The sequence below is a fragment of the Triplophysa rosa genome, linkage group LG24 (genome assembly GCF_024868665.1).
Source record: "Triplophysa rosa linkage group LG24, Trosa_1v2, whole genome shotgun sequence".
In the NCBI taxonomy this organism is placed as follows: Eukaryota; Metazoa; Chordata; class Actinopteri; order Cypriniformes; family Nemacheilidae; genus Triplophysa; species Triplophysa rosa.
In genome coordinates, this window is record NC_079913.1 from 6,953,323 (window position 1) to 6,977,936 (window position 24,614).

Consider the following 24,614-nt stretch of genomic DNA (forward strand, 5'->3'; position numbering starts at 1 on the left):
GAGGTCTATAATGCTGATAATTGAAATTTAAGTTTTTATTTGAGAAAAATCCAAAACAGAAGAATTTTCATAAATCTAATGGAAATCATGATGAAATTAAGGTTAGTGATTGCAGAAAACTTGTCAATGATCTCATGAATGACATCACGGTGAAATTGGGTACGCAACACTGATGTTAAATCAGAATTGCGATTATGTATTAGGATTAGGGCTCAAACTGAACACTGTTCTACGAACACGGCCCATCTGAGGGACAGATTGGCCGAGCACTTGAACGGGATGTGGGCGGGGCCAAAGGAGATTCTCACAAAGCGTGCTAATAAGAGTCCTCTAATCTGCAGCTCATGGGTGACGCACGCGTACACCGAGTGTCATGCCAGCTGCCAACATGACCTGAAGACCACAAACACAAACGAGTACTCGCACCAGTTGACTCAATAACTCACGCTTTCTTTATATATATATATACTGTACCTAGCACTCTCGCACACTTGCCCGAACCCCCCCCCCGGCTCAGAACGGATGTGTTCTGACTTGTAATGGGTTAAAGAGGAGGCCAGACAGCTGCATGCTTTATTTTTCTCTGCGTTGATAATCTGGAAGTGGAATGGGATTCTGGGATGTGTGTGATGCCTGATGGATTAGTGTATGTGTGTGTGTCCCTCCTCCTCCACCAGCAGAAGGACACAGACTTTAAATCCAGGTTTTAGCCAGGAGGGAGGGATCAGGGCTTATGATTCAACAGGAGCTCAATCCGAAATGGAGGTGGGGTGCGGATGTGACCGTGTGCATTTTGTAAAGAGGTCATTGAGTTTTCATGACTGGATTACTTGACTTCATAAAAACAAGGGTACAGTAACTTGATATAATACTCATGGATTGCAAACTTCTGGTGAACTGTGGTCTCAAATTAGCAGAAACTCTGGACTGAATGATTTGTATAAGAAATTCATGTTATACAATGGATAGGTCTGGTCAATTTTACAGCCATGTTAAAATATAGAATAACTGCAGTACAATGACACGGTCAAATATTGAATAAACTGTTGTAATGGAAAACATGTCTAGTATATTTAAAGAGTTTGATTCCAAAATGAGACAAGTTTTACTTTTTTTTTGCTGGTTGCTGTTGGTTAGCTGTATTTTTTTAGTTATAATGGCATAAATCAAAACAAACCAACTGCAGTTTGACTGATATTTATTAGAATGCACAATAAAAAAACATGATTTTTTTTAAAACGGAGTTCTCTTTTTGGAACCAAACTCTTCATTTATTTTTTAAAGCAATAAGGTATTTGAGGCTGTTGTATGTTGCGAATGTCATATATTGACAGTATACCGAGACTTTTTATATCTAATGTATCCATATGTTTAGTGAATGTTTTTTTTTCTGTAAACCTTATTTCTTGATTAGATTCTTGACATTTTAGGGTTTATTATGGATCAGCCAGTAAAACAGTGACAGGAGTTTAAGAATATGGAAAAAATATACATTGAATCTATCAAGGACAGAATGTTTGTAAATAGTGGCCATTTTATTTCCAAGAGGGGAAAAAGACAAACTCTGATATGTGGGGCCATCATCAATGTCCCCATCAGCAAGATGGGAAAGTTTGGGTTCATTAAACGTTCGCATCATACAAGATTATATATCATACAAGTTTTACATAAAAATGTTAATGGTATGTGGGGTCACAGGTGTGGCGGAGCAGATCAACGAATGCACAAAGGGAAAATGATCAGACTAGGAAGTTTTTGCCCAACCATAAAAAAAATGAATATCTCGAACAAATTTACATTTTACACAAAACAAAAGTGTATGAGAAAAAGAAAATATGGTTGTACTATATGCACTATAAGCATTAATAAAAGCACTCAAAAGAAAAAATGTGTTAACATTTCTTTCAACATGTTCATTGGTGTGTTTGAGTCGACGAGTACGAGCTTACAAAAAGTATAAATAAAATAAATAAAACCGTTTAGTTTAACAATATTTGCAGGATCCTTTTACAAAATGCTAGTGAATGTGTAAAGTTCTGTTAATTTATTGAAGTATAAAAAGGTTAAATGAGATGGAGTGCTACATCATCTGCTTTCTCATCGACAAGCCAACATTTATAGTTCTCTATTAACAGTAAATTCAATGAACTATAGATAGCGCTCAGTATACAATTAAGTACCACATCATCGGTAAAGATTTTTTTTTACATTGGGGGTTCATGTGAAATGCATACAAAGAGAATTCTTCATTATACAGACTGACAAAAAATTACATGCATGTTCACATCAGTAGTCAAGAATAAATGGGATTCAATACTAAAACTGTTATGCACTTTACACAATATATTAACGAAATTATACAAATATGGCACAAGATGGTTCAAGATATATATACACACAAATTAAGATAAATCCTGAAGAAAATGTGTCAAAACTAATGCTTTATATGGGATATAACCACAAAACTATACCAGTAAATGTTTGATGGGTGAACATTTTGCTTGCCATTAATTGTTGGGAAAGAATTAGTCCATGATATCCGAAAAGCATCCTCTGCAAAACATTGATCAAACATCGGCAAAAAAAAATTAACGTTAACAACACTAGGAAGAAAAATAAGACTATGTAATGTTTACAAGGTAAAAAAGAAAAAGCCCTACAACCCCTGCAGACGTTTGGTAACAGGTTAAAATGTTATTTTTTACAATATTCCAGCAGCTACTTTCTTTACGTAGGTGCGGAACTTCCTGTCCCACCCAGCAGCAGGGGTAGATTATGTCACTGCTCCAGAGTCACCACCTCGACTGCCTGTCCGTCAAGCGTTACCGTGTTGTCTATGCGTGTGGTTATGGGAGCCATGGCCACCTGAACGGGTCTATTTCCCTGGGCCAGACTGGTGACGACGGTCTGATACATGCTGACGGGAATCTGGACAAGACCTGCAATGAGAGAACAGGTGTTAAAATTCATTGTGTGATAAAACAGTTTTTTGTGCGCTGAACATCTCGATAAACGTAGTACAGATTTAGAAAAATGTATCCCAACACCTAACATGATCAAGGGTGCCTACTAAAAATGCTTTAGTGTCCCGTGTGACATACGTCAGCCGTGAAACCGAGACAGCTGGAGAGAGAGGAAAGCAGGACGCTTTTAAGCTTCAGTAATACGAGGCTGTGGGCCGGACGACGAGTGCGCGAGTGATCGACCGGCCATGTTAGATTGCGTGTTCAGAGTCGGCACACTACGTAGACAGGGCCAGACCTGAAAAATAGGGGGCCGAGGGCTGGGCCACTGCATCACACTGCAATGCGGAACAATGGAGTAATTGAAACGGGCCGCTCCCAACTTCTCTCTCTCTTTACATCTTTTTCCATGCCCAGCTGTGAGGAGAGCAGTCTGGATTACAGTTGCAGTCACGTGGGACGGAAGGGTGGGCAGTCTATCCGCAAGCTAATACGAGCAAAATGAAAGATTAGGAGTCCCCGTCACCCATTTACCCAATCCAGTAATGCTTACAATTATGGATAAAAGCCTACAGCGTTCTTTCATTCTGTGCGTTTACACAGTAGTGACTTGCAAAGCAACTGAGATGTCTGAAACTGTACCACGACCTATAGAAAAAGCTCAAATTTCAATCAAACTCTCCATTTAGTCTGTCGCTTTCTTTGTGTCTCCTCCCAGTATCGGCACAAACTCCCCAAGACAAACATTCACCCATAATCTCATTTTAACACTCAAGAAGATCAGTTTTGACCCTTACATGCATCTTAAATTAGGTACACGGACAATACTGTACATGTGAAGGTCGTATTTCTCAAAATAAAATAAAGACAAATAACGCCTATTTTTACAATTAAGCACATTTCTTTTTTAAATGTCCTGTTGCTTGTTTGGTAGAGCATTGTCACTCAAAGATAAAAGTATTTCCAAAATGAATACATTTTGTTTCAATGTCAAGAAGAAAAAAAATCTTTAAATTACAATATGTTAACACATTTTGGTATATATTCTATTAAATTAAATTCATAAATTTTTGATTTATATCTTTATAGATTATACTTTTATAAATAAATATAATATAATATATATATTTATTTCTTGCAAAATTCACCACTTCAAAGTGCAATAAGTAAAACATATTCCATTTAAAGCTTTACAAAATTTCATTTCAAACGTTCCCGGCAGTTACAAGCGAATCCAAATGCTCAGATTTCTCGCAATCACATTGCGTCTCAATAATAGTCTGGGGCTTCATGAAGCATTGTTTTTTGGGTGGAGTACCAGCAACCCCTCCATCACTCTGACATGGAGGGTTTCTACGAGCGCTTACGTGGACACTGGAGCAAAAGAAGGGAAATCAGTCACGATTACTTCAGACCAGCCACTTCAAAGCTGCGCTTGCACTGCCATTTCGCTGATTGAACAAGGTCAATAAACGCTGGCTTCCCATCGAGGGTCTGTCGTCATCTGTGCTCCCACCAACCTCCCTGAACCATAGAGTAAATTAGGTTTAACTGTGCAGTTTTTAAAGCGACATCCTCATTTTGGTCAGAGACAGATCACCGGGACTTAGTGGCTCGGATAAACAGTTGATCGTGGTTGTTACATATTTGGGAAACACAGTGTACTCCGTGTTTTCGGTCCGGAAAAAACTTTATGGTGGGGTCAGTACGACGTTATATAAGACTATTGCTTCATTCACAAAAAAAAGGATGGATGGGGGATTTTTTAACAGATGGTCTATCAAGAGATGAACATACAATCCTCTTCAAGTGACAGGACCAAAATGTGGTTGTTAAATTATATTTTTAAAACACGGGAGACACTTTAATAAACTACTAAAGTATTTTCACAGCAGAATTAATATTTCTTGTTAAATATTTCTGTGTGAAAGACCTGATGTCCATTTCTTTAACCATAGTTTTAATACCGGCTAATCAGCTTTAATGTTTGAACACAGCCCTTGCTTCTGTCTATTCTCTTCATGTCATGTGAGTGTTTGTGTGTTTTATAGACCGGCCTTCCCAGTGTTGACAGCTGGCTCTGTGATTAGACTATGCACTGATAATGGAGAGGATCAAAGCCCTTTAAGAGGGATTCTCAGGGGTTAGGAGGAGGAGGGGGTTCTCTTTGGTCACCGGTGGCAACGGGGAAGCCAGGGCAGGTCACTGAGAAAAGGACCAGCTTTGAGCCAAACCATTTAGGGATGGGGGTCAGCAGGGACCTGGCGATACATCAGTGACCATGCAATAATAATGTGATTCATAATGTTGTGCATAGTTATTAAAAACTCATATTTTATATCTATATTTTATATACCAATATATTTCGATAAGGTTGTATTTAACAACTTTGCCAAACGCATTAGCTAACACGAACTAACAATAACAATCATTTTAGCCTCTTTCCATCCAACATTCAGTTTATTGTGACTAAAAGTGGAAGCATCTCATCTGCCATTTCATTACGCTGTAACAAATGCCTTTAGTACACATTAGCGTCGCAGACTGAATAGACTGCATCACTGCTTCTAATGCATGTGTAAGTATCATCCACTCCTAGCTAGAGTACTACAGGCTGATGTGCATATGTAGAGCGCTTAGTGGTTGAGATTAGAGAGAAGTGTAGAGCCTTGAGTCTGTGACACAGGTCACACACACACACACACACACACCATCTGTCCCACAAACACTCAGGGGATTACAGTAGACATCCATGGACTTCACACAACTCGCACGAGATGCATGGTCGCACGCCTATATGTGCAATTCATGACGTGACATTTCATCATAAATTCCTTATATCACCCCAAACGTGATGAGGAACAGAAAGCAATGCTTCAACTTTGTATGCAAGACTTTGCGTGTCACACTCCCTACAAAAAGACTGATTTTTTTTAAGAAAACAGCTTCTGCATCACTGAGGACCTGGATGGCTGAAGACAGCCTTCCTCAGAGGCTGTCGTGTGTGGCTTTACCCGTGTGTTATACATCCACAGGTATCTTTCATGATTACACGTATCAGATGTAAGTCAGGTGAGAGTGCATCAAGGAGGTAAAGAGTATCGTGTATTGTATGTACTAACAGTATTAAAATTAGTACGATTTTTACTTGAATTTATTTGGTTGACATTTACATTACTATTAAAGTAGCAATCCGTAACTTCGTGATCTGTTTTTGGTTAAATTGGCATAATTTCACTTATTCAGCATGAAGTACATAAAAATCAGAGTTCAAAACGGTTTCCTCATGTTCCCTTGATTCGCAATGGAAAGCTTATAATGATTTAAGTTTAGCTTTCAAGTCAGAAAATATCAGTTTGATGTCCGTTACTTTAAACTCAAACTTGTGCTTTTATTTATTAAACACAAAACCAACACAAAATGACTCAATGTGTTAAAAATCAACATTAAAATTTCCCCCCCAAAAAGGAATTATTATTATTTTTTAACGCATTCTTTTTGAGAGGGTTCAACCAACATAAACATAAATAGGCCTGCAACTTTGTTTTGATGGCGACAGAAATGTTTACATTACAGATTGCACCTTTGAAAAACCATATATAACATTCTATATTATTATATAATAATATTGAAATATTAGTAAAATGTTAAGATTGTTACTAACTAATGAAACTTTAGTACAATGATTATAAATTAAATTGGTATAAATTAAATATAAACACATGTTTGTGTGTGTCTTGTTCTAAACTTGTAAAGGGAAACAGACACACTGGAGTGCATGGAGCTTGTGTGTGTGTGTGAGAGAGAGAGAGAGACAGAAAGTGGAAGTTGTACCGCTGCCATCCTGAACTCCAGTTAACGCTCCTACTGCCGCTGCGGTCTCTCCCGCTAACACAATCTGTCCTCCGCCCTGAAGAGTCGCCTCTGCTAATGTTGCCACTGCGTGAGCCGCCGCTTCGCTGCAACACATACAAAACACATTATAATGACAATCTGACTTCCATAAACATTGTGGATCAGGATTTGACAGGCAGACTGATGTGTACTGCCCCCTAGTGCAGGACATTTTTTTACTGTCCAGAAATGCCAGAATATAACCAGAGACCTGAGCTGGTACCTTGGGCTGTTGTAAATGTGTGATAGTTTTCTTATGTTTAAAAGTGTATCAATGCCAGTGGTCTTTGGGTGAGGGATGAAGGGCTCTTTATAAAAGTGGCCACAAAAAATTTAGTAAAGACGGGAACGTCAAAACTCTTTTGGTAATGTTGATGATGCTCTGACCGCACCCAGAAGGCCGACGGTAGATTTACTGCAGTAATAAAGGCCTCTACTAGCACAGGGCAGAAAACATTGCCTCCTCAGCCTAATTGTTGTGGGAATGGAGCATGAACCAATTGTTCCCACTGTGCTGTATTTCTGGGCTGTTGGTGCTGTTACCTGCTTGTGATAAACAGAAGAATAGGCTCAGGTGAGGGCCGTTAACGAGACCCCGGGGACTCGCACCCGCGACGGAGCTGGATGCTGCTTCAGTACAGTATTTCCTATCGCTTTTTCAAACAGCAACTTCATTCATATTTACCATGAGTACCTGTTGAGGGCCATAGTAACAGTCGCCCCTGTCTGCATCTCATGCGACGCGGCGACTGCTGCTTCAGCTAAGGAGGCCACCGCCTGCGTGGCCTCTGATGCTTGTGTGGTCTGGATGGTCATTTCACTACCTTGTAGTGTGGCCCAGTTTTGCTCCACCTTGAGAGAAACAATAAGAATGGAGAGTTATGACATGGAAGAACAGAACTAGGGATCTAAAATGTAACACGGAAAGGAAGTGAATTCACTCCATATTCAGAAATATAAAGAAACGTGTTGACGTTACCTCTCCATCTGTGACCGTGGAGTAGTTCACCTGGGCGACTGTCACTGTACCAGGAAGTTCTGATGCATCTGCTAACGTTGCTACAGTGGCTCCAGTGCCGACCTAGAAATTGTTAAGAACGTTACATTTGGATGTTAGAATAACGATATTTAACAGAAAGGTTTAAATTGCATTAAATTTAAATATATTCATTTAGCATATATTTTTATCCAGTGATCCAAAATCACTTTATTACGGCGCCAATCCTGTTTGTGACGCCAAAAATGATCCAATGACCTATAACAATGTTTTTTTTGTTTAAATAACTTAACCCAACAAAAATTGTTTGGATTGTTAAAACAGGCCATTTCATAACAGAATAGAGAGGGCTGAAAGGAGGTTGCAAAAATATCATAATCAACATCATAATAATGTGTGTTGATCAATAAAAACCAATGCACATTCAGAAAGTAAACAGAATCTTGAGGCTCTTGGATTCTACTTTAAATGTTGTAACTCAAAATAATCCAATGAAGCACTATATTATTTGAACGCTATATTGAAAAACCACCCTTATTGTTTATACAGTAGTCACAAACACTCCTGTAGTTGTTCCCACAGCTGGGACCCGAGCTCACCTGTATAAGCGAGACCGTACCATCAGGATTACTGATCGTCTGCACTACGGTCTGTGATGGAACCAGGTGTGCAATGCTGTGTGTGGTTGTTGTGGCAACTTGTGTGGTGATCTGGTCCTCGAAGGCGTACAACAGGTCTTCTCTCCCATGCTGTTTGTAGCAGTTCTTAACTATAGTCCTCAGGGCTTGTGTCCATGACACCTGTTGCCAATGGAGATGGAGCATCAATAGGTTTGTGTGATGTAAGGATTACCTCCTTTGTTTCGACGCATTTGTCATTCTGGCCAAATTATGGTTGAGCATTAGAATTGTAATAAAACAAGAAATTATGATCTTAGTTTGCATCCTTAAACTATAGGCTGAGTGTGCCATGACAGGGCGATTTATTGAATATTCACAATGACTGCGCTGCGTCAAGACTGTGTCACGGTTCACAATAAGTAAGTTCAATAAGTTCACATTTTTAATGCATTAAATAGTTTTAATAATAACCAGTAACTTTAGTCTTCGTGTGATCACTATTCTGTCAACGTTACCCTCTGCTTTTGCTCCTCAGTTCGGACATCGCTGCGTACGTTGGCCCAGGGAATGTCCTCGGGCCACCAAATTGGCTTACAACTCTCTTTCCCCCATCCAGGCTTCCCACGGCCTGTGGAATACTTCAGCATTTCTGGAATGAACGCTCGGAGTTGAGCCTGCAAAGACGAACACAATCAGTTCAGGTGATTTCAGACCATCAGAGACCTCTGGAAAATATAAATGGGTGTGAAAATGAGTTTGACTACAATAAAGCATTGATTTTCCTCTTCGATGCATGGCTGGCTGCAGACAGTCTGGCCACCCATATTGCCTCTTTAAGAAGACTATTAAATTTCAATTTAGAGGAAAAGCTTTAAGATTCCAGTACGACTGAAGTAGATTGATATGGGTGTAGAATGATTTGTTCAGAGATTTGCTTAGACAACTAACATGACGATTAAGAATCAAGATGTTTTTGGATGAATCAGTGAATGAGGTATAAATGCAATGGTGGGTTTTGCAAAACAAATTGGTGGACAGTCCACCAGGCCAGTGACGGCCCCACCCTAGGGTTGAGGGCGGAGCTAATCCTAGTGTCCTCAGCGCCCTTGGTAATTCCGAAGGCAGGGTAGGGATTGAAGTGCACGGCTCTCCATAGCAACGTCTGTTCAACCTGACATCACAGGCTAAATTTGGCTTGAGGGGAATAAATCAGTTCCCAACATAGCTTCCCCCTTCTGCTACTTCACAAACACACTTCCACATGCTGAAATGCCAGTGGAAAGGCGAGTAATCAAGATGTGAGAATTATTTAACAATAAACAACGCTTTTGTATTTAACAATATAATTGTATTCGGAAAAAATATATAAAAATATTTATTTCAACCAGGCTTGAAAATTTGTAGGCTTGGAAAGTTCACATTTTAATTTAATAATAATAATAATAACAAAATTACATTTGAATAGAATTTATTACATTTTAAAATCTATTCTGAAAATGTTACAATTACCCCAAATCTCCATGACCCTGAAAACCCGGCAAACAAAACCTAAAATCAAAAACCAAATAAAAAAAAAACTTTGCTCACTTAAAAAACATAATTCCCCCCCCAAAAAAACATAATTCCAAACTAAATAAACACTAAGGTCAAGCAGACACAGCTGCATCATGTAGCAGGCTCTTCCTTGTGTTTGTGCAGATGGTCTAATTACACGGCGTAGGAATTAAGAGGAATCTCGCAGCCCAAACACACCGCTCAGCCGCCCATTCCCTTCCCCTGCTCTGCTCTTAATCCACCTGGGAGCCAATCAGAAACCTCTGTGCTCGGCCACAGTGTGCCCGATAATTACTCGTGCGCACAAGCCTCACCTGATGATCCCTGTACAGACCTGCCTCCAACTGCCACAAACCAAGCAAGGTGTTTCCATCCTGGGGATATCAGCTATCAGCAGCCAGCCCCAGAACAGCATGGGGGGTTGAGTAATGGGCAAGCTGGTTAATGAACTAGTTATACTGGTTAAACTAGTTTTATGGTCTTTAATCAGGGAAAAAATAAGAACTCGTCTAGGGGGACGCAGAACTCTGGTAGTACGGTAATGGCAGTGAATGACGTGAGACCTGCTTATGGTCTCTGATGAATCGGAGATGATGAATCACTGCATCAGCAACATCACACAGACAAACAAGAGATTCTGGGAATAGACCTGAGCAAAGACTCTGGAGTATATGGTACAATACATCCACCTGCAAGCCCAAAAAGATTTATGCCTATGACTTAAAAAACGAGAACTTTTTTTAAGGAACCTTGTTGGCACTGCTTCATTTACTACGATCTCAAACAAATGTCTTTTTAAGAATAAAAAAAACAATGCACAATAATGGGGACAATTTACAAACCATATGACATAGAGGAATCTTATTGTGCCTTTTGATAAGAAGTCTTTAAAATACATGAGGTTTTATTTTGATGGGAGTTCGATTTAATGCTGCCCCATAAACATGATTTAAAAACCTAAATGGGCTTATTTAAAGGCATAAGAAAGCATCATTCACCGCAAATATCTCTGTCTTACAGCGCCACCTGGTGCTTACCTGTGTCATCTTGTCCACAGACACAGGAATGCCGTCAATAGTAAGTGGAGGAAGTTCAGAGCTGAGCTCCCCACCCCCAGGGGGCGCATGTTCAGCAAGAGCATTCTCCAAATCCTCCAGAATCATGCTCTTGTATTTCCTCACCTAATCACAGGAAAGGACATGAATAAAACATGGTAACTCACAAGATAATTCAATAAGTAAAAGCTATGGAGAAGGAAGCACACACTCACCACATTCTCGAGTGGGGCTGCTCCAAAGACTCTAAACACCGGGTTTGGTTTAGAAGGAGAGATGCACAACACGATAGCTTGCTGACCAACCCGTGTTGTGTACTCATCTAATGTTGCTCTCAGCTTCCTATGAACAAAATAGTCAGAGTCAGTCATTTTTATGCTTTACATAAAAAAACGAAAGATATATGTAGATTTGTACCTAAGCAGTCGAGTCTGTTGTCTTTTACGGATTGAGGGGTTTGACTCAAAGATGTGCGGCCGTTTCCGTTTTTTCCCTGTTGCCACAGCGGCAGCTGCTGCCATGCCAACAGGCCCTAAAGTGAAAATAATGCAAGAGATAAACTGTTATTATGGAACCAGTGTCCATTTACTTGATATGAACAAGCAGAATGACCATTTCTGATTCAAGTGTGCCATCTAGTGGTCAACTTCAGTACAGAAGTTGACCGTTTGATTCTTTGTCCCATCACAGCATCCTTATTACATAACAATTAGTTAAAAAGCAGTTTAAATCTTTGACAGATCTTATATTTAACAATTTCATTTTTAAAGTATCTCCTGGGCTACCTGTTCCTTTCAACGTGTCTTATAAGCACGAGTCATAAAATTAGTGTGAAAGCGTGTTTGCATGAATGCTAGGAAACCCACCTGCAGCAGCCAGATGTGCAGTGACCTCATCTGTCCCGGTTGAGTTGAGGATGTCAGAGTCATCATACCCATCATCATCAGGAGAGGAAGGCGAATCCTCATCCGCGCTCAGCATGCCATGCTCTGTGTACGTGGCAACGTGCACCTGGCCGACCTGATGAGATACAGCGTGGGCCTCGATGGTGGTCATGTGTTCTGTCTGATCCATCCCCGATACAGTTTCAGTCAAACACACTGAGACACACAAATACAGTACATGGGCATTGGGCAAACACAGACATCATTACCAACTAATGGTTCATATATTCATATGCTCTTCTAACATAATACTGTTCCTCAAGTCATTGTTCAGCTAAACTGGTTACAATGTATGGTAAGTTTAGATAAATTGTGAAGCTTTTGACATTGAGGACACATGCATGCGTGTTTCAGAGGAAGAACCCTAGGCAGTTTCCGGTTGGGGAGGCTTAAAGCAGAGAGAAATGGAAAATAGTTCAATTTAGCAGATGCTGTATATTGCGGCACGCAGCAGTGGTATACAGAAGTGCTGTTCTAACGCATTTGAAATGATAGTTTCATAAGTTAACATTTCGCTATAACAAATACGGTAGAACGCCACTTCTATATACCACTGCTGTGTGCCGCAACGTACAGCATCTGCTAAATTGAACTATTTTCTCATTTTTCCATTACTCTCTCCTTTAAGTCTCCCCAACCGGAAACTGCCACGGGGTTCTTCCTGTGAAACGCAGAAGTCACGCATGCATAGAGCCCATTGACCTTTACTATAAAGTCTGTATAGTAAAAGAATACTCTTATTTAGGTCTACAAAATACTTAACCACCCTACATTTTTAATACTTTTGCTGTAGTATTTTCTTTACAGGGGTGTTCAAAATGAGTAACAATCATTTATTTTTTATTGAAAATGAGATCATTGATGGGCCGGCATTGGAAATGTTTGAACTAGTGTCCAGTAAAAACATTTTTTTACACAAATTTACATTCACATACAATTTGTATTGTACCCAGTTGTATTCAAACATCCTTCCAGTAGGGGGCACTACAGATCATAATACTGTATAACAAATTTGTGTTAAAACCTTATTAATATTCAGTAATATTTGTTTTTGGTCACGGTTGTCTGTACTCTGTGAAGCTGGCTGTATCTGACTGCAAAGGTATTGTAAACATTCATTATTAGTAACAGCAGAGCTTTTGTCACGTCAATGTAAGTTTTATCGGTTAATAACTAAATGACACAGAACAAGAACCTTTAAAAGCTTTATTTAAAAAAAACAGTCACTGTTTTTACATGTCAGCAAGCACTGTGGGTTAACACATCTATTGCAGCATTTAGGATGTAAAAAATGACTAGTCAACCCTAAAACGTACAAACAAAGATGATGTTGGTGCTTCTGTCATTATCTGTAACTGATCTAACGTACACAAACCAGCTCGTGCAGCAACATTCAGTTCCATTCAGAGGCCTGACGCTGAAGCTCTGGGAAAACGTAAGGTTACATGTAGTAAATTCACCAAACACCGCGTTTAAAAGAACGAAAAACCCGCTAGATTCACGATTACTAAAAATCGTTTTGAAGATATGTTTGAATCTCTTAAACAAATGAAGATATACAGTGCTTCAGCCCAGCAAAAATAATTGACGCAAGTTAAATGGCGGTTATTTTCAAGCTCAGGCTGAGAATAATATGTGAAGAGCGCGCAAAAAAGAAGCGTATCATTGAAACAATAAACACCGACCTCTGTCTGCTCTTTTAAACACAGTAAACATCTAGATAATATGCAAAATATCGAAATTGTATTATAGGTCAAATTTAAGCCGGCTACCGTTGTCGATCGTATATAAAATCTAAATAGCTCACGACATTATTTTCCGATCAAAAGTGATCGATAAAACTGGTGTTAGTATTGTTTTTAGCATGCACTCATTTTAATTCCTCAATCGGATACAAAACACAACCCATCAAGCTCAGCAATGCTATTTAGCATGTGGACAAAAACAGACGATTGCATGAATGCTCATCTAAATTCGGTAGGCCAAAGGCCTGCGACAACGCCATGATTCTTTTTGAACGGAGTAACGTTAAGTAAAGAATTGCCATCCCGATAAATGCCCTCGACATCACACCATGCTCTGTTTTGCATCGTCGCGATCTGCATCTGCGCGTACGAGTGTGTGAAAGCCAAACGCTGCCGGGTTGTTTGCTGCGGCTGCGCCGGGCTGAAATGGCTGGAGATTGCGCGGTAGGGCACTAACCTCAGAGCGGCTGCGCTACTTCGGGCCTGCGCGGTGCGGCGGAGCTGTGAACATCAACTGCAATGGAGGACAAAGAACGAGCGGCAGCAGTGAGCGCGCGTCCTGAGCTCAGCGCTGATGCGCGACCCCGAGCCGTGTGCACTGAACAAATGTCCCCTCCCTCACCTCTTTCAGTCAGTTTGGACAAAGTAGGCTAATACCAGTGCATTGCACAAGCCCGTGCTGTTAAATTACTTAGACCTGAGAATACGAAGGATTTGTATGGGTCTGAATGTGATATTATTAATTTTTGTATATGCAATAAAGCAATATAAGAATAATTTATTTGGATTCCTTAGCATTCCTAAGATCTCTTTTGAATTGTATTTGTACCAAGGCTGGTACAGTGTAGGGGTTATTTGAGTAAATAATATATATTTTATAAATTGTTGTGTTATAGTAAAATGATTGATTCCAAAATATTTCTGGTTGTAAAACCCATTGATTTCGGTTTTTATTCTAGAATTTTCCTTTTAATCCCTAATATTGTACGAGAGCAAATCATTACAAATGTAATGCAAAATAAAAGTCCCCAAGCTTGCTTGAAACATGTTTGAACTACAGCAGAGCATTTGAAGGTTATGTAAAATCTATAAAGTGTTTTAAAAAAATTAAAAATCCAATCACAACTTTGTTACACAACATAGTTTGTGTAGTTTGTGTTGTGTTGCCCTTTAATTCTATTTTTATTTGTCTTTGTGAGCTGTTGCTGATTTATATGTGTAAATTGTTTATAAAATGTTGTTTCTAAATTGTGAAATGTTTCCAGAACTTGCTGAATTTTTGAAAGTTAAAAAACAAATACAGCAGTGACTTTTGCGGCGCACCACTTTCACACCTGTTACTAATCAAGATGATTCGACGTTGGAAGTTCCTGATACCACAAAGACACGTATTTCTGTGTAAATTCTCCAATTTGGTAAATACTTTAATAATTTCATTGTAATAAGCTTGAGTCCATAAATTAACAATGTCCGAAACGTTATTAAACAGCTTGAAAGCCAGTTTAAAAGTCCTATCCGGTCAAGAAACGTTGGTAACGAGAACGAACCCACACGATGACAAAAGAGTTAAAACGAATGTATGTATGTATGTGTTTTCGAGACATTAATGTCTCTATATAATTATAAAAATGCCCATAAGATGGCAATATTGTATCGCAAATGATTTACAAACACAGTTGTTTGTCTGTGTAACACTAGATGGCAGAAAACGATCATGAATTCTTTACTAGCTGATGGCGCACGCCAATGTGATGACATCAGTGTGCATGTGTTTATTTGTGTGTCAGTAATTGTTAAACTACTCAAAGACATAACAAACCATCTTGTGTGAAGCAGAGGATTTGTTTAATAACATTGTTAGTCTCTGTTTCTAAGCAAGTTGTTGCAAACTACTGTTTTATAAAGCCTTTTAATCTCACTGGGGAATTTATATAATAAACTATATATAATTCACTTCATTGAGCATCGGTATTGTGGCCGAATACATGAAAAATACTTTAATCTATCTCAATATTTAAAACAAGGTTGGGTTTTGACCAAGCTTAACCTAACACCGGAAATATGTGTGACTGTGGGGCCATGTGGTGCTTGACATAAAGCAAGTTCTCAGGTGATAAAGAGTCAGTCTTTAGAGGTTTCACAATCTGCGATCTATCTCCAACGTGCTGCCCTGCTGGGTAGAACCGATAAGGTTTCTGAGGAATGAGAGGAGTTCAATAGTTTGCTTAATTGATTGTCTGGAAGTGAAGATAATTCATGGTAATTGTCAGGCCAGTGAGAATCTCACGAGTTGAAGCCGCTGAGGGAGGGATAACAGATGCTTTTCTCACTTACACAGATAGACCAAAAGAAGAGTCACAATTAGTTTTTAAGCACTCTGTGTAAATGCAATGAACTGAGAGAAAAACAGATTGTGCTTTGCTTATCAAACATCAATTCGCGCTAATACGCTTGTGAATTAGGATTGAACCACCAGAGTGCACTAGAAAACTATAGATTGGTGAATCTCTACCTATTCGACTTCAAGGCCTCCTCATTTTCCACAGCAATATTTGAAGCCCCTGCTCACAATTAAGCTACTACCCAATTAAATATTCTAGAACTTGGCATATCTAGAAGGCTGTTCAGATGTTATATAAATAACCAAAACGTAAGAAATACGATTTTTGTTTATTTTAATGCTTGTTTTGTCTAATTGTAAATCATTTAAAGTCATCTTGAGGCCCATTGGAAGTTTGGGAAGGCCCCCTAGTTGAGGTAACACTGCTATTGATTACTGCAAGTTATTTATATTAAAAGAGTTTGTTGAGTCCCCCTGACACCAAATGGAATTACAAAAATAATTGTTTCCAAATAGGTTTTCCCAGTGTTCAAATGGTTGGACAAACCCAAACTCAGACAATTTAATTATCATTTTTTAATGAACGGTAACGTTTTAATAGCACCACATTTTGAGGGGAAATCGTAATCCTCCTACAAATGGCTTACGGTTCTATCTGCATATTAAGCTGAGATCAAAGTGATACGTTTTTACATTATTAGAGCTTATTTAGTCTTCACCATGCATAATGCTAGTACATTATTATATTATATTACATGATGAGGCATAGATGAATGTAATGTTTTATCAGATAATAAGCACAAGAAAGGACTGCCAATATTTACAGATATCGACCGTCTAGTCTCATCTTTGCCTTATCTGTGTTGGGGGTGAAGGAATGACGCCTGAAATAGCCTAAGCCCTTTAACCATTATAGAGGCTGGTGTAATTTATTCCAGCTGTAATCAGTGCGCAGATTTCTGTCAATGCAATCAGCTCATAATTGGGAGGATTCTCCGTTGTTCTGCTGTTTTCTGGGAGGACCTGTGGTGCCGAGTGGCTGTCTGTGGGCTGATGTGTAGCAAACAGCCAATTTGCAGAGCCATTAAGATATCAGCACCTCACTTTTTTCCCATGTAACCTGTTGCCATGCCTGTGTCTCATCTCATATCATCTCTCTCTTTTCCTCTTGAATGTTCCCACTTTTTTCCTGTGGCTTTCTCCATCTCTGACTTAATCCCCTGCAGGTCTTGTGGTGAACAGGTGTGGAAAATGATTCCCTCCTTTTTTTTTACAGAAGACAAAAATCCTTCGCGTATAGTCTCTTGTCACGTGTACGAAAGGGGGCTAAAGGACTGAGCATGTGCACATTTGTAGTTGTCAACAGAAAGATAAAGACAAGAATGCATGCGTAAAAATGTTCAGGGCCCGTATTGATGAAAAATCTTAGCACAAAGAGTTGCTCCTAGTGACAAAATTCTAAGAAAATTCTTAGAAATGTGGGCGTTTCCCCTTAGAATTACAGAAAAGATCCTAGTAAAGAAAAAAGTATTTCATAACCCTTAAAAGAGCTCTTGAGGTCCAAAATTTTAGGAGTAGCGAGGAGGACCTTTAAGAGACTTAAGAGTTTCTTTAGCAGCAGAGAAAATGGACAAAACACGAAAAGTGAGAAGAAATGTGTTGCAATGCATTACAAGTTCCATATTACTTTTAAGGTTTATCAGATTTTTTATTGTTTTTTGTGTGTGTGTGTTCAACTTTTGTTTATCTTGGTTTTGGTTTTCTTGTATAGCTGCTTTGATGCAATGCAAATGGTAAAAGCGCTATAAAATAAAATGACATTGAATTGAATGACAGTGAGTTAATAAGACTCAACACATTAGATAGTGCTGGGTTCATGTTTGTGACCGATCCTATTAGAGACACGCTAACATCTCCAAGACAGCACAGAAATGCCATAGTGCCAGAAATAGAAGAAATAACTACATTAACATATTTGGCAACTGGAGAAATGCAACTATGCAGCAGATATGATTTGGTTCTGTCACAACCTTCTATAGTGATCACACAAACAATTACAGCACTTACAGAAAATATATATAAATATTCTTTCTTTCTTTTTTTATTTACCATGCTGTTAATGTCAACGTATTTGATAGAAAATGAACAGTGACACAAAAAGTTTCTTCGGTCACAAACATGAACCCTGCATGATATATATATAGTGCATGTGTGTGTGCGCGTGAGTACGGTAAAACAGGAAAAATTACTTGTGCAATTTCAAACTAATGACCCTATAAGTAAAGAGCTATTTTTTTCCCTTATTGGTCAACCAACCAATCACAGTCTTTAAAAGACTGTGTCATACGTAGCAACGGGGTCAGCCACGCCTCCTCACTAAGATAAAAGTTTTTGTCTTTTCCTTGCTCAGAGTTGCTCTCAGATTGATCCTGAATCGTTTTTAAGATAAGACTCCTACGTAGAAGTTTTTAAGATAAATTAAGAGCTTTCTGAGAGGATTCTTAGAAGCTTTAAGAATACGGGCCCAGATGTTTACTAGAGTTGTGTATTTTGTTTTTATGATTAGTTAAAATTGTTGACAGATCAATAACACAACAAAAATTAAACAATATAGAAGGTTTTAGAGGCAACAACATAAACGTTATTTGGCCCAAACTTAACTTCCGGTAGACCTCCGCAAAGAATCAATAAATGTTGAGTAGTTTTATCTAATACAGTTAATATACAATAAAATATTAATATAAATTAATATTAATATAATTTTAAATAAAATAATGATATATTATAACCAAACACAGACCGGAAGTTAACTTCGGGCGAGGCACGAGTGTCCGATGAAACCGTCTAGGCTTACATTTGATGGTCTGAGCCAAACCGTATTAGAATATAAGAGACAGGCATTCTAGCATCCTCAACACGCCCTAAACCACTCAGAACATTGAGATGTTGACTTTTGCACCTGCAAAAAAATCTATTTTCCTTCTTTAGAAACAGGCAAAATGTAATTTGAGTGGTCTTGCATTCTGGAATACTGTGATGGTCAAGATGTAGTTGAGTATTCATCGCAAGAAAATAAATTAATGCACAGGACGAATTTGAAAGGAAGAACAGAGACTATGAAATCGAAGTCAGAGATGTTAGTATCTGGTTTGAAGGTCACAGCAAAGAGAGACTTCTATTATAGGTGCAAGTTCAAAAGAAGTGTACAAAACAGGGAAATAGATCTGCAGATGTGACTGGGTGGTCTAAGCAGTCTCGTATCGCATGTCTACAGTAAACTAAAAGGGCCATTCTCTGTCTCTCTTCGGTGTGAATGCTTAATTTAACGCTCAGGAGGGGATAGTGGCACTCTGACATCAATGCCCCACTGTGACATTTCTTGCTCTGCACGTAATGACAGGACATGGCAGGAAGTGAGAGGGGGTTAAGGGCGAGCGAGAGAGAGAGAGAGAGAGAGAGAGAGAGAAAATGACAGACTGAAAGATACAGTCATGTTGTGGATGAGTATGTGCACGAACAGACCCAACTTCTATACGTTGACCTGGAGTCGTCTTATGGTTGTTATTTTTTAAATTATTCTTACCATTAGTTAAAAAAAAAAATATATATATATATGTTTTTGGGCCTTTGAATCTTTATATAGATAGGACTGTGGAGAGTGAGACAGGAAATTATGCGATGAGAGAGAGGGGAACAGGAGTCAAGAAAGGACCACGAGGGTCGCCGAAGTTCAAATAAAATAAATATTTGGGATTTTAGGTCACATACACAAAAAGGCCTTTAACTCTGCAGCCCTGCTTATTCAAAGCAACGGATCCTACGGCACCTTTCTCAGGTTTAACCCACAGGAGACCTTATTACTTTAGGCCTGTTTGCACACAGTTCGGCTGACATTGCACTGAACGATTGTGCATTCCGTGCATTGGATTTGAAACACAATATGATAAAGCCCAAGAAAGTTGCTAAGTCTTCTATTTTGAACTTATTAGCTACCATTAGAAGTGCTATTCTGCTGTACTCTTGTAATAAGCGTGGAGACCAAGCGCTCTTTCTCTTTATCGATTCACAACGTGTGTTGACGCGCATGTCGAGAAGAGCGATCCTGCACTCAGCACTTATTTTCTGGTTCCTTCTTTATTCCGAGCATGTTGACCAAATCTGTTCTGCATGCAGGGTTTTGTTTACACAGCATAATTTTGCCAGCTTTTTAAACAAAGCACAAACAGGCTTGAGCAAGCATGAACACGCAAACACACTTATTGGTGTACAAAAGATGCGCACAGCTGTTTTAACTGTGTCAACATTTACTTATTGTGTTTTTTTGTGGGAAAGGTAGTTTGTGGTGTTTTTTGGTGATTTTCCAGGCAGGACTACAAGGGTGGAATGTGGTCAGAAGTCCAGGCGGAGGGTCTGCACATGCCTGTCCTTTGTGTAATTGACTCTGCAGCTACGTGTTTGGGTTTACAAAAATCAGGCATCGATCCGTGCAGTGCCGCAGGCTGTTTTACCGGACGGTTATTGCTTGGTTTGCACCTTTGAACTGTTTCAGGGAAGTGAGGGGAAGTGATGTCATCAACGAGAAACAATGAGTTATTAACCATTGGCCACCGGATGCATTTTGGATGCATCTTTAATTACTGTGTTGTTTATATTTACATCTAACCATTTGACTTTTATCCAAAGTGACTTAACGGTGTATTCACGGTACATTTTTATTAGTATGCAATGCTCTACCAATTGTACTGTTACAGTTGTTCAAATCTGTGATTTTTATTTGTAAGACTTATGAATACCACACAGGTATGTTGTGTGTTATATATTGAAAAGCATATGTTTTATTAAAAAGAAAACAATTGCCCAACAGTTTAGAACTTTGCATAATCACATCAATGCAGATAATGAACATTACATTTGTTTAATTTTAACTTTAGACTCTGTTCGTCCACCAGATTGTTACGCTGGGTCCTGCCGTATGACTCTGGATCAGTCAGGCGTGTAAGCACACTTCCGGGCGGATGCAGGCTGGTGAAGCCGATGGACCTTCTGTACAGTAGATCAGCAGACCATTTACACAGGAAAAGGTAAGAATAATTCAAGTTAGATATTAGGCAGGATACTGATCATATTGATTTATTCTGTGCAGCTAGACTAGGCGTTTTATGGTGTGTAGAACAAAAGCATCAAACCTCTGTGACTTGAGGAATGGTATACTGAAAATGTTAACAAATCTATACATTTTAGTCAAAAAGTATTACCAGGTATGACAGTGACACTATTTAATCAGTCAGGCACCAATCCCTTTCTCTAAATTCTCTCTGTGTTGAGACAGAGAGAACCTGTAACCATAGTGACAGATGCACCACAGTAGATATGAAGATTTTGTTTTGCGTTTTAAAAATGTTCGTTTCAAAACTGTATGGCACTTTGAGACACTCCTAGCAGATGCTTTCCTTCTGACCAGCATGTTTCTTGTAGTATTTGACCCTGATTCTGTTTCCACGAATAATAAAAAAATATTTTTACACCATTAGTCACATTTAATATATTGACAAAAGTCTCATGATGACTAATTCTATTTGTTTGTATTGAGTTGATCTGCTTACAGCATATCACTGTAATAGGCAAGGAACTTTACTTTTTAAAATCTTTGCACTTCTGTGTGTGTGTTTGTTTGTATACCCATGTGGCGCCTTCACACTCCGATTCACGTTGGCGTGCGCCGCCATGTTGATATGTGGGTTCAGCAGGTGTGTGAAATCACAACCCCATATTAAATCTAAATTTACCTTTCATTTCCGAGATGATGAATGGAAGATTGAGTATTTATTTATTTATGCAGTTTTACATGGCGATTGAGGCCGCCTTACATATGGCCTGTTAATGCATTAGTATTCATAGGAACATAACTTTCACCTCCGAACGTGTATATATCATAGCCTACCGAGTTTATCATCTGCTCACAGTATCACAAATCAGTAAATTTGCCTGTAAGGGCCAATATTTCAAACGGCTTTTATTAAAACAACCGGGCTGTGCCGTTATAGTAAAAAATTAAGATCCAAGCCACATCGATCCTGTCTATGTATTCCGGTTTGTTCTACAGAATCCAACTTGGCGAATCATTAAATTTTTAGTATCTACTTATATCCACCTGAATAATTTATCAGGCGGTGGGCTGAGTGAATCAGAAAACACTTGATTGTCTGTGTGCTGGGGGTCTGGTGAGGTATTGAACCCGGAAAGATGATTTAGAGAATGTATTGGATGGAAACTCGGTGGTATAAGACGTTTGAAGAGAAAGATGACCGTGTTAGTTTGACTGGAGATCTTTAAAATCATATTCCTGCACAGAATCATCGCTGCTGTCTGATGTGATAAAGTAGATATGAACTGTAAATCTTTGATGTTAGATATTGTTCACCCTATACAAATAAATTAAATGATAAAAAGTCAAAATAATGTTAAAGTAATGTCATGTTTACTGTAATAAGCTATTTGTGGGTTAATTGTCCCCCTAAAACACTATCTATACCCCTATCTACACTAAAACTTTCTATACCAGTCCTTAACTAATCGTGTGAGTTTGGGGTGGGACTACCATTTTGGCTGGCCAATGACAGATTGGGGGAGGTTTTTTTACGCCTTAGTGGCACAGAATTTGGGACACTTTAAGGATGTGTAGATTAGCTTTATCTGTAAACTTTCAAACCTCAAGTGATGGATTTTTGTGGGCGTAGCAGTAGCCAGAGCTGTTTTGAACATTTCAAAACTTTCTTCAAGCGAAACAAGACCATTCTGATCAAATCTTCCTAAAATCCCTTTTGGTGCAATTTAGCTCTCCAGTGCAAAGAAGCGTCTTTTTTTACCATCAACAGTTTGTCAACACAGCAATGCTAAGTGACATTTTTAGTAAATCATAGACAGAGAACGAGAAAGAAATGGAGAGAGAAATTGAACCTCACCTCCTCCCGCCCGAGTCGTGTGATTGTTTTTACATTACAGCATTATATAAATGTGTGCAATGTGATTCTTTGGGGACCATCTGAGCATTAGAAAAGGCAATCTGGGCCTTTGCCATGAATGCTAGATAACATATGTCCACTGGTCGTACACAGACTAATGGACATTAATACACTCGCGACCAGACCCCATCTGCAACTTTGGCCCATTTGCGGGTTCCTCCAGGTGTCATTTAGAAACGGCCTGTGAATAGACATTATTAATGGAGCCCAGAGTGGCGATACAAGGAGCTGCTTAGCCTGAACCCTTAGCGAATGAATAACAATGGGTAAGGGATCATTACCTCGGCCTGGAGGGAACGTTTAATCAGGTTTTGGGTAATGAAGGCACTTGCCGTAAATCGAGCACATGCATAATGTTCTGCTGAAGTGAGCCTAGCATTGCGTTTGCCTTACCGCCACTGCCCTGTTAGCAGAGGTGTAATTGAGTTGAGGAAAATATGATGAAGTCCAGAAGCAGACGGTTGAATGGTGTTTTTAGAGAGAGCCTAGAAACCCCTAAGACATCCGTTTTTCCCACTGTCATCAGAATAATGTTCACAGTTAGGTTAGACGTTTTTCAACATCCAATTGAGCGCCAATGAAAGGCTTTCAAATTCACAGGCTTGAAACTATATAGATTTAACCACACTGTGGTATTATCAGGCATGATACCACATATCCTGAAAGACCAAATTATTTTTCAAGATTTTCAAGTCAAGTGATTTTGAGTCCCAAAGAAATGTCTTTCTTGTGTCCTATGGGACAGGGACATATGAAAATGTTTGTCCCATTTATGACGTAATAGCTTTGGCTTTCACCTTAAAATGAATAAATTCCAGACACTTTTTTTTGTATCCTTGTTGGTGTTAGGGATCAAACATGAAAATTAGAGTTGTATCCAGATTGCCACCCATAATCCATTATTTGCTACTTTGCTAGTGCATGTCGTATTGATATACTGTTTAAGGTGAAGAGATTTTTTTACGTGGTTATTTTAATTTACTAAAATTAAAACTTTGAAAACATGTCTGTTTTTGAAATCAAATAAAACATTGGCATAAAAATGATTGGAAAAACCTAAATGAAAAATTAAAATGTTGCCTCAGAAATAAACTGAAATAAGATCAAGGCACTCAATTTTAAATCATAAATAAAAACTAAACTGAAATAAAACTAAAATAAAGAATAATCTTATTAATCAACATAAACAATAAATTATAAACTGACAAGCATGTAAAAAAATGGCTAAAAATGTAACTAAAATAAACATAAAAATCTAAAACAAAAACTAAAAGCTAAAAACAACACTATAATGACTTTATATCTTTTATTATTTATAATAACTTTTTCTACAGAGTTTTTAATGATAATTAAGTAACAATTTAAATGCATGTGAGTGCAAGATGAGCCATATTATTATTGTTTTTAATTAACATTTCTGAAAAAGAGGGTAAATTTTAAAAGTGCATCTCTGGTTGAAATTAATTTGACCTTTAAGGA

At 38.6% G+C, this 24,614-nt stretch overlaps 1 protein-coding gene across 3 annotated transcripts; it reads right to left on the reverse strand.

Moving 5' to 3' along the window:
- Positions 1-1,514: 1,514 nt before the first annotated feature.
- On the reverse strand, positions 1,515-14,368 carry nrf1 (nuclear respiratory factor 1). 3 transcript variants are annotated; one of them, XM_057324162.1, is made up of 11 exons: positions 14,230-14,368; positions 11,950-12,183; positions 11,501-11,615; positions 11,299-11,425; positions 11,066-11,209; positions 8,990-9,148; positions 8,454-8,654; positions 7,837-7,938; positions 7,543-7,709; positions 6,798-6,922; positions 1,515-2,939 (listed from the first exon to the last, which is right to left on the reverse strand). In XM_057324162.1, exons 2-11 carry the CDS (start codon positions 12,155-12,157, stop codon positions 2,779-2,781), a joined length of 1,509 nt encoding a protein of 502 aa, XP_057180145.1. In that variant the 5' UTR covers positions 12,158-12,183; positions 14,230-14,368; the 3' UTR covers positions 1,515-2,778. The 3 variants fall into 3 exon arrangements, 2 of the variants coding, with proteins under 2 accessions (XP_057180145.1, XP_057180144.1); XM_057324161.1 differs by lacking the exon at positions 14,230-14,368 and adding an exon at positions 13,397-14,177; XR_008961945.1 differs by lacking the exons at positions 1,515-2,939; positions 14,230-14,368 and adding an exon at positions 13,397-14,180 and having other exon boundaries at positions 6,840-6,922; positions 7,401-7,709.
- Between the last annotated feature and the right edge of the window lie 10,246 nt (positions 14,369-24,614).